Below are 11472 nucleotides of genomic sequence, written 5' to 3'. Positions count from 1 at the left end.
TTATGTAAATGACCGGTGTTCCTACGAATTTGGATTTTTTGCTGAGTTTTTTTGTGCTGTTTTTCTACTGTGTCTCCATAATATACTGATTACCACTAATTTTGACGTTTTAAAATATATGAAAAAAATATTTAAAATGTCAGTGTATTTTTAATGCTCAACAGAGTACTTTACAAAAAAATCAGTAGAAGATCTGGACTTGTGTTCGTACGTACGCAGCCTTTTTTGAATATTCCTTTCATTTAATTAATTAATTGGGGAAAACATATATAACATCTATGGAAAACGTGATTTTATTTAAAAACTCGTACTTCAGAATATAATTGATCACAAAAGAATTTATTCCGTCTGTGCAGAAAAAGAAACAATTTATTTTGTCAATACTGAAAACGTTTTACACAAACATTAATTGTACATAAACTATTCAAATGCTGATGCAGCTTTTAAATTAAATAGTTGTATTCTTAACACAACCCATTAAAGGATAATATTGTGAAGAGCTTCACATTTTTCTATCTTTAACTTCTAACCCTGTAAGAGCAAAGATCTCCAAAATCCATGTTCTCCTTTTTTTCAATCCTCTTAATCAGGTTTGCTATGCCTACTCCTCCTGCAGTAAAAGAAAACGTTAAGTCATTTGTAATTTGTAATTTATTACTAATTTGAAATGTCAAAGCATAATCATATGAATAAATTTTCTGTAATTTTTCTAAACTATATATATTGATTGAATATAAAAATGCATTGTATTGACTGTTTAAATAATAAAAGTGTATCTTTATGAGAATCCATTGTGATGATGGTGTAAACACTTTAATCCTATCAGGATATTCCAACTGATTCCAACTTTTGAATGAATAAATAAGCATATCTTTTACTCTCTCTGCAACTTAAAGCACGACAAGTTGTTGATATATGTGTTAATAAAATAAGATATGGGTGAACAAGAACCACTAGTTATTACTAACATTAGTATAGTGTGTGTGGTACTGATATGGTACTACTCTCCTAAAAAGGAAGAAGAATAAAAAAAGAACGAAAATGATTTTTTCACTATTAAATTTTTGACAACTTTCTCTTATAATTTTAGGTGTCATCTTCTAAGCGATTTTTCATTTTTACATTTTTTCATTCTCAATATTCAAAAATCACTTAAAAGATGACACATCATATTGTAAGAGAAAGTTATTAAAATTTAGTAGTCAAAATATCATTGTTGTTTAAAAAGGAATGGTGCAAAATGCACTTGCCTAGTGATATTCCACTCACGAAAACAGTGAGTGCAAGGATGAAAATTATCAGAGACGTTCTCCCAAGTATAGCAATAACCTTTCTCACCAAATGCTGCCCAACCAGTGCAGCAGCAGTGGCTACTGCTACAAAGTAAAGTGCTGCACAAAAATCAGACATTAAACATTGAAAGCTGCATATTATCAAGTAACTTTGTACTTTTAGGTAAGAAAAGTTATCTTTTACTCTTAGTTAAATATACTATGTAGATATTGATAAACAATTAATTGTTAAATACAAAGCTGTATACGTACGTTCCACTTCTTATTTCATATTCATATAACTTTTAATATAAATTTTTTATGTTACATAGTGTTTTGGTTATGCATGTTCTTTTTAGGGGTTATGTTAAATTTACTAATTGTTTAGAGTTATGTTAAATAGTATTTCTAGCACTCTTCTACTTAGATCAGCAACCCTTTCTCTCGATTTATGCATTCACTTGTACTATAGTGAAAGTTTTTATCTATACCTACCTATTTGATAAAGTAATTTCATTACTCAAGAAATGAAACACTTTTTATCCGTTGGGAAAAAAAATGTACATAATATGTACAAACACGACAAAATCAACACTCCTCCTCATGTCAAAGTATATACATCATAAGTGTAACATGTTATTTGGTTCAAAAACAAATAATGTGATAAGTCCAATAAATAACAAATATCTCACTATGGAATAGATTTTGAATAATTTGAATTCTATCTTAAAAAGAAAAGTTTAAGCCAATCTCCCAAATTACAAAATTAATTTATAAAATAAGATTTGCCTCCACTTACATATACTATAAACTTTTTTTATTGATGTGGTATCTCCAACATACACCTACTTACTATAAAATAATGATATTTTAATTAATAAATTTTAACAACTTTCTTTTACAATATGAGGTGTCATCTTCTAAGTGATTTTGGAATATTGAGAATGAGAAAATGAAAAACTACTAAACCACTTAAAAAATGTCACCTAAGGTTGTAAGAAAAAATTGTCAAAATTTAATAATAAAAAATCATTTTCCCTTATTATATTATTATTATTATTATTGCCCAATTAATCATCATCTTCTATAGAAGTTATAAATTTATTAAACTAGTTATATATATTATAAATTTATTTTATTTTTAGTGGACGTGGTATCTCCCACATATATCTATTTATTAATTTATTTATTTATTATTAGTATATATTAACAAACTAATTAATCATCATCTGAAAGTGATAAATTTATTAAAGTCCACGTCCTCTCAAATACTGTAATAGTTCCTTTAACATGCAAGTTTTCAATACGAACGTTGATTTTAAGTGTATTATATTGATAAAAGGTCAATAAAGTGATGATGACACGAAAGAGGAATGAGTGGGCATGATATAATGGTTAACTTATTGATAACCCCTTTAATTGATGATGCTTCATCCATAAACAAATATATATAAATATAGTTACCATAAGGAACAGGAAAACGTTTGAGAAGGTAATACTCCACCACAGACATGGATGCAGAAAACGTCATGGCAAAAGTGGAGGTAGCACTGGAGACCTAGCTGGGTGGAAAGTTGGTGGTGAATGAGAGTGAATTCCAAGTGGAGCAACATGAGCAGAGAAGATAAAAACGTACCTGAGGAGGAATTCCTAGGCCAATGAAAAGTGGCCCCAAGATGAATCCTCCACCAAGACCTAGTAATCCACCAATTATGCCTGCGACCAACCCACACGTACAATAAACCATTAACTTCCCCACATGCAAACGTGTGTGTTCATCACCCTTTGATGCTATCACTCTCTTCCCCTTGTACAGAAGCACTGCCTCGTAAAAAGTTGTTCCCACTGTCACAGGGACCTGATATCAACAACAAGATAATCACCACTACAATATCTTCCTGTGCTTCATTCATTCTAAGACTAAAGTTTACGTTATTAACACTAAATCAATGTAGCGGGTTGTACAATTGTCCTGTGACGGAGGTTAGGTGGACTAAGTTATAATCCAAGTAAGATTTCTAGTAGGACAATATTGTTGAGGTAGGGTGCAACTCTTTTTACTTAAGAGCGTAACAGTCTAAGCATCATGATTCGATTGTGACCTGATTTACTTGGTCTCTATCACGGGACAATTGATGTCACCTACAACAATTTCTCCCTCAACAATTGTCCTACTAGGAATCTCACTTGGATTGTAACTTGACTCACCTGGCCTCCGTCACGGGGCAATTGTGCAACCCGTAACAATGTAAAAATTGTTGCAGGTGACATCAATTGTCCTGTGACAGGCCAAGTGGACCAGGTCACAATCGAATCGTAACGTTTGGACTGCTATACGTCCGTCCTGACTAATAACTATAGTTTTTTATCTAGTAGTAAGCGCTCGATCTAACTAACGATCTATCTCTTCACCCGAGCCCATGTTTGTTTAAGTTGGTCAATGAAAAGCATAACAACAAACTTTTGTTTTCTGCACTAGTATTCAATATAGTTTATACGTGATTTGTACCTGCAGGAGATTCAATACCCAATATAGCGCTGAGCAATTTGCCGTGTAATTCTGCATGTGTGTATATATTAGCATACAGCAAAGTAAACTCAGTTGATGTACTAAAAAAACAAATATAAGGAATGCAAAAATGTACCAACACGAAATAATACATGTATGAATTTTTTGTAGAAGCTATATTGAGACTATATATGTGCATAATTTGAATTTGAATGATTAGGTTTGTTGTGTTAGAAATTTTAGGATTCACATCAACTTTTATTTAGACTTTTGGAAATTATTAGTTTGATTTTAAAATTAAAATAGTTTTAGTATTTGAATTCTGTTGTCTTATTTTATTTTGTTCTACGAAGTTTTTATGCATAATATATTTGTTCATTTAAAACTATTTGGTTAAATTAATAATTTAATTCATATGTTTAGGATTATTATTCACTTTTTATATATATTTGTTTCTATTTCTGGAATCTCTTTTACTTAACTCGATACCATTTATTGGACAATTCAGTTGGAGAAAATAATTGAGAGATTTTGACCAATGGGTAGCTAACAACGTATAAGGGAGGATATTACTCAACTCATACTTAAGACTTCAACTTTCACTTAAACTCCTAACAATTTTTAAATGTGGTCTTCTTCACATATTAGTTGTCATGTACTTAACTTAGACAAAGTTACAAGATTATCTAACTTGAATAAACAACTTATTGTGTTTCTAACAAGTATAAATACATAGCCAATATAATAGATTTTTTATAAAGATCACTTGGAAAAATTCAAATTAACATAGTTTGTAACAACTAATTATTCTTCAAAACATAACACAATATTTGATGTTTTTTATGTATTTAAGAATAAAAAGGAAAAATTAAATTTAAAACTTTAAAATTGAATATCATTTAATGGATATCGAAGTAACAACCGGAGTTGAAAATCTATGCATAAACTTGTAATTTGAATTTGAACAATTTGGTTTTTGCTGGTTTAAAGTTTCAAAATATTTGTTTGGTAAAAATAAGAAGAGTTAAATATATTTTTGGTCTCTCAAGTTTTAATAAAATTTGAACTTAGTTCTTCTTTCAAACGTTTAACCAATTTAGTCATTCATTTAGAAATGCATATGAATTTAGTCCTTTTAACCAAATTTTATTAAATTTATCTGATGTTTCAAACACATTTCATGATAGTATTTGAATTGTTTACACCGTTTGATACATTTTTGCTTCAATGTTAACTCAAAAATTATCATAAAATGCGTTTGAAACGTCAAATAAATTTAACAAAATTTGGTTAAAAAGACTAAATTCACGCATTTATAAAGTTTGGGAATTAAATTAGACTAAGGTTTTGAAAAATAAGAATATAAACTTATTAATTAAATTTAGGAAGTTTATCTTAATTTTAAGACGGAGATGGTTTTGGCATTTAAATTTTGTTATAATTTTATTCTACAAGTAAAATATTCATAAAACTATTCACATAAGACATCTCTTCATGATTCAAAAATGTGTTTCTTCATAAAAACAAGACACTCACCTTTCCTATCTGCAATGCAAGTATCAAGATCCACACAGATACAAGAATTCCAAGTTCCTTCCAACAAATATTTTCAATAACAGAAACCTGCACAGAAGTTTCAGGTTTATCAGAAACAATAGATGTTGGACATGAAAACAATAGCAGCAACTTATACTACTTTTTTCCTCGTTTGATTGGTATTTATATGACTTTCATCGACCATCTCTGTTTGAGGATCATCAGCATCATTACTGGTTCCTGCAGTATCTGATAAAACTAAAAGTTAGCATATAACATGTTTGATAAATGTTCTCTCCTTTAACAAGGCTATAGCAGAAAACCACATAAATTTCCACTTACCATTTAACCGTACATTCTGTCTAGCTTCCTGAAATAAGAACAGGGATGAAAAATGATTCAGTACACAATTTAAGTTTAATAGAAAAAGATGTGTTGAAACAACCTTCTTAAGAATGGTTTCTTTTTTCCATGTTTGAACACCCTTAAGGAATGCATTGATTGAAAGGCCTGATTCACAATCAAACTACTTCAAAAGGGAAACAAAGAAAAACAAAAAATAGAGCAGAAATTCATGTATTTTGAAGCAATATATATTGGTACCTACCAATGAAAACAACAATTAACAAAGCTGTTATCAACCAGTCAGGAAAAATGACATTGAAAGCAACACCAACACTGATTCCAAGCATCAACATTGGTTGAAAAAGAAGTGCTAGGTCATAGTCAATCACAGGCATGTCAAGAGTTGGGTGCCTTTGCTTCAAATTGTAGAAAACAGTTGCTGCTGCTCCACCCGTAATCATGCCTTAACCAACCAAAACAATACAAAATTTCACCCTTATCAAAGATACGGACACTCATAATACAAAGTTGATATATAACATGCTTTTATTCCCAAAGCAAGTTTTCTATGTACGTGTTTAGAAAACTTGTTAAAATAGAGTCCCGATCTTTTACTACGAGTACCTTAAAAATATTTTTAATATATTAGTATATTATAGGGATTACTTGTCTCATTTAAACAACTTAACACCTCTTTGTAGGATTATATATTTTTTCATATGTTTTGGTTATAGTTATTAAGAGATTGTGATTTTATATATTTTTGTTGGGTTATATATTATTTTATATGTTTTGGTTATATATGGGTTATGGTTATAGTTATTAAGAGATTATGGTTTTATATATATATAGGACATTACTCTTACACATATAAGGAATTTAATACCAGTTTTACACCAAAATCTTAAGACAATATTGTTATGGGTCTTTTTATTCTTATATAGTATTTAACTTTGTCTATTTTATCCAATGTGGGACTTTTGACTCATACTTAAATTATTCCCAACATTCTTTTGCAATAATTTTCTTAGTAAGTGAGAAGAAGAAAACTTTTCAAGAGAATTAGAGTTTTATCGCCATCAAGCTACATTCATAAATCAAATGCGTCCAACTCTCACCCAATATCATATATGAATTTAAGTTAGTATTAAGTAAATTTTAAATATTAGTCTCATACTATTACATGTTTTAATTTATAATAATCTTGAATCTATGTATACATGTTAGTTTACATTGTCAATGAGGTAGACCAACTGCGTTTTTTAAATAGTATTTAGTATTTATAGATAATATGTTTATTTAATTAAGACTATTTAATATGCTTAGGATTATATGTAGTGTTATACCTCTATTTACCACTTCATTAATTTTGAATATTCATAATTTTTACATTATAAGTTGGTGATTAAATTTTTTCGCTTGTAGATATGGTTTCTTTTAAATTTTCAACTTTACTAATCATATATTTTTTATAACTTTATGTTAGACATCTTTATCAGGAAGGTTTTTTTTTTTCCTTGCTTTTTTACATACCTATACTTCTTAGAAGACTTTAAAATTTTTTGTGTAGTTTCTTCACACCAAATAGTGATTTATATGTCAAAGCTTAACATATTAGATGATCCACGCTTTCATGTTCAAATTTTTTTTAATTTATCTTTTGTATATTGATGTCATTTGTGTTTGATGTATGTAGAACAATATTAAGTTGAAATCATTTAAATTTTAAAAATAATGTCAAAAATTTATGTTAAACCTTAGTGAGTAAAACATAAATTTATGTCGGTAAATATGTACTTCAACCTAAATTTATGTAGAAGAAAAAATTCTTCCTAAATTTTCATTTCTCGCTTCTAACTCCTAACCGACATTGAACTCCTAACAGACATACCTAATCTTAAATATTTGACGTAAAAGTTGTACCAATTAAGAGCTTTGTACATTTGTTTAGTATTCAACTTTATTGATTCAAATCGAACCAACCTCCTGTTAAATAGATTGGATTAACTCAAATAAAAAAAATTGATAAATTAATCCATGTTAACAAAATTAATTAGTTTTAATTTTATTTTTCTTTGAAGTCCGTGAAAACGAACCAGTGAGCAGGAGAAAAAAAAAATAACCAGTGAAAATTTCTAAAATCCTTTATGCGTAGTTAAAAAAATAATAAATTTCGCTGTAAATCATAGATCTGTATTTAATTCATCTTGTGGATGAAACATTTAAAAAAATTAAAGTTTAAAATTAGTAAAATAATTAATCTTTTTCCCCCAAGTACTTGCACACCAAAACATGCAAATAATTGAATCTCTAGTTAAAAAGTTGGCATTGAGCATGGAGTAATAAGGAAGCAACCCTCATGCCATGAATCTCATAACCCGTTGAGCAAGTTTTAGAAAATTGAAGAAATAAAAAATAGTACTAGTTCTTACATTTTGATATTGCTGTTGCTGATTTTGCATCAAATCCAACAATTAGGGTAAGCATGGGTACAAAGATACCACCCCCACCAACACCTCCAACAGTCCCAAATGATGATCCTAGGAATCCAATTATGCTTCCCACTATTATTTTCCACCCAAATTTCATCCTCTACAACCAAAAACAAAAAGATAATCACAATTCTATATATGAATACAAAAGTTTTTTAGTTTCTATTAGTGAAAATATCTAAAAAAACATTGTATCCAAAAAAGATTCTGCTACATATTTGGTCTATTTTTTTCAGCAAAGAATAAATAAATTAAAGAAGAACACTTATGAAATGCTCTAACTCTTTTACAAAAAGATCAATAATCTGTGAAAAAGATGCAAAAGCTTGACATCGAAACCTTACAAAACATGACAGTCAATAACTAGAGATCCATCAAAGATTAAAAAGAAGATGCACATGGAACTAAAGCAGTAGCCATAAATTTGTTCTGCTGCTCCAAAATACACAACCAAAAACAGAAACAGAAAGACCCTACACATTAATAGATATAGACAAAGCGTATAAATGATGCATTCAAAGATCTAGAAACTTATATATGTAGTTTACTTGCAATTGACTCAAAGTATGCATAGCAAGCACTCTTACCGGCCAAGTGTGTTTGTAAAAAACTTTAGCATCATGATCATTAGTCTGAACCCTTTTCGTGACATGGAATTCTGATGAGACTGTTTTCTGATCTGTGTTTTGATGAGAAGATGTAACATAAAGCGGAAGAAGAAGAAGAAGAAGTATGAGAACCCTAGGAACCCATTTCATAGCCTTCATACTATAGACAAAGAGCAGTTTTCAAAACTATGACTTTCTTTTATATATATGTTGCTTCAGAATACAGAGAAACTCGCCAATTGTTGATGCTGCTATCGTGCTTAACCGAAATTTTGGACTAGGGTTAACATGAATGTGTTTTTCTGTTCATTTATCATATATCATGAACCCTAAAGGCTTCTTCACCACACTTTTATCATTATTACTTATTATTATTTGCATTATCATCAAGTGATTTGACGTTTTGCAGGAAAAAAAAAACTATTATTTCTCATTCACATTTCTCTTTCTCGTTATATTAAATACTTTTTTAATTTATCACATTTTTATTTGTATATAGCATGGCTCACTTCTCCTGAAAAAGGAATGAGATTTAAAAATAAGCACGAGTGATGATAAAACAATGGTTGATGTAGTTAAAGAAATGGTAAGAAAGTGTTTGATTATTTGAATGGATATATTCTTTGTTTACATTTTTTTTTTTTTATAAATAAATGGGAAGAGGAACTTCTTTTAATTGTATTTTGACTTAATTCGATATTTATTTATATTTTCTTTACTTATCCTAAATTTATCTTATTAAAACTAAGGTTTGTAGTTGGAACCAAAGAAATTATTTTTATTCTTTGCTCATGAACTTGGGGGATGTACGCATGTAAAATGAAATAAAATAACTGTTTTTAGAAATACTTGTGAAATATTAATTTTAAAATGGTTTTCTTTACATTATAAGATTACATTTCGAACTGTGATTTTTTTTTCTTAACCGATCATTACTTATTATAAAAAAAAGTTTCATTAAGTTTAGAAATTGCTAATTGAATTAAAATTCTCATATATATATATATATATATATATATATATATATATATATATATATATATATATATATATATATATATAAGCCGTTTCTGGAACACAAGTAACAAAAGCATTGCAAAAATTACTTTGATAACCAATTCAGTCTAGCGTTCACTAAAAATAAAAAAAAAATGGTAATTTTTCACAGTTAGAATTAAAGAAAAATACCATATGTGCATACTTTAAATACGTAGAATATTCCTTTTATTTTTCAAAAATTTCAATTATAAAATAATATTTTATTTAAAAAATGCATACGAAATATTTAGACAGAAATACACAATAAAATTAAAAATTAGAAAAATATATGAACTTGTGAGTTTTAAAACTTTAAAAATAACAAGTGAAGTAAAAAAACGTGCGCACACAAAAAAAGAGAGTATAATTATATGTATATTGATGTTGATACGTTAATTAATAATAAATATTGAACAGCTAATTCAGCATCAAGATTCATAAAAAGGATTTTTTATCAATAGAGCAGCGACTCAAATATATAATTAATATTTAAACTACATGTGGTCTCAAATCAAATAATAAAAAAATATTTTTTACATGTATTTTGTTTTTATGTAAGTAGATGTTACCCACAAATATGTACCTAATACTCCACCAGTTTTGTTGTCTAAGTTTTTCATTACTATATTACTATTTTCAATTCGTTTTCTGCTTTTTGACTATATTCCTCGTTAAGCTGCATGCATGGCCACCCTAGTGTACGAGCCTTCATCCATCCCACTTTTTTATTTTTGTGGTTTCAGTCAAATATTGCCACTTTCTTGCTCCGTGAGAAACGCGTTGTAACGTGAATATGGATCATACATCTCATTAATGTTAAATTTCATCTCTAATATATTATTTATTTAGCATTTCTATATCATGTATAAAAAATCCAACTTATTTTATTCATAGTTAAAATATTTGGTTCGTACTCTTATTTGTTCAAAAATTTTAAGTAAATTCACATATTTTTGATTGATTTCAATTAAGTTTCTATTTTTTAAAATATGATATAATTTAGTCATTTTAATTAGTATTATACCAAAGATGTTAATTCAAGTGTCATGTGTCAAGAGAGCATCATGTCACATGGTAGAAGCAGTGTAATATAACAGTGACAAAGACAGTATCACGTATCAATATAATGTCACCGTGGAAATTCTCTATTTTGATTCAATTCAATTCCATTTTTTTAATTGAATAATTTCGTCTCTTTCTAAATCGATATCAAATTTAATTTCCATTATATTGATTTATGAATTTATATTTTAAATATTTGTATAGATTTTCACTCAATTATGAATATTGATTTATAAATTTATATTTTAAATATTTGTATAAATTTAATTTCTATTATATTGATTTATAAATTTATAAATTTATATTTTAATTTCTATTACTAATATGAATCTATACTAGCGAAAACACAAGTGTTATCGCATTTGTGTGTTTGCATTTTTTAATTTTCACAAAAATTTGAGTTAAGATCAATAATATTTACTTTCAGGATATATAAAATAATTGTTAAATAAAATAACTATTAAAAATAAAAGAGGTTTTTAGAATAACGATTAAAGATAAACTATTTATAAAATAATTAATTTTTAAAATAATAATTAAGGATAAAACTGAAAAAACGAAATGTGGACACAAAAGAAGGGATCTATTTATATATTGTTATATATATATAT

The 11472-nt window shown here is 27.9% G+C and overlaps 1 protein-coding gene across 3 annotated transcripts; it reads right to left on the bottom strand.

The window, feature by feature from the left end:
- Positions 1-351: 351 nt before the first annotated feature.
- Positions 352-9037, bottom strand: LOC114179456 (sulfite exporter TauE/SafE family protein 3-like). 3 transcript variants are annotated; one of them, XM_028065803.2, is made up of 12 exons: positions 8741-9037; positions 8094-8253; positions 5924-6124; positions 5762-5826; positions 5659-5686; positions 5477-5565; positions 5317-5403; positions 3781-3831; positions 2908-3129; positions 2736-2833; positions 1251-1391; positions 352-610 (listed from the first exon to the last, which is right to left on the bottom strand). In XM_028065803.2, exons 1-12 carry the CDS (start codon positions 8918-8920, stop codon positions 583-585), a joined length of 1350 nt encoding a protein of 449 aa, XP_027921604.2. In that variant the 5' UTR covers positions 8921-9037; the 3' UTR covers positions 352-582. The 3 variants fall into 3 exon arrangements, with proteins under 3 accessions (XP_027921604.2, XP_027921602.2, XP_027921603.2); XM_028065801.2 differs by having other exon boundaries at positions 2736-2829; XM_028065802.2 differs by having other exon boundaries at positions 2736-2829; positions 5477-5556.
- Positions 9038-11472: the final 2435 nt, after the last annotated feature.

This window comes from Vigna unguiculata, chromosome 3 (genome assembly GCF_037176805.1).
Source record: "Vigna unguiculata cultivar grain cowpea cultivar isolate G323 ecotype 2 chromosome 3, ASM3717680v1, whole genome shotgun sequence".
Classification (NCBI taxonomy): Eukaryota; Viridiplantae; Streptophyta; class Magnoliopsida; order Fabales; family Fabaceae; genus Vigna; species Vigna unguiculata.
The sequence above is the reverse complement of the archived record's forward strand: the minus strand, read 5'-3'. Positions and strand labels throughout refer to the sequence as shown.

Coding starts and splice junctions, on each gene's coding strand:
- LOC114179456 (XM_028065801.2), bottom strand. CDS start 8,920: ATGAAGGCTATGAAATGGGTTCCTAGGGTTCTCATACTTCTTCTTCTT. Junction 5,404..5,476: donor CCAATCAAACGAGGAAAAAA/GTAGTATAAGTT, acceptor ACTTCTGTGCAG/GTTTCTGTTATTGAAAATAT. Junction 3,130..3,780: donor GGGTATTGAATCTCCTGCAG/GTACAAATCACG, acceptor TGTTGATATCAG/GTCCCTGTGACAGTGGGAAC.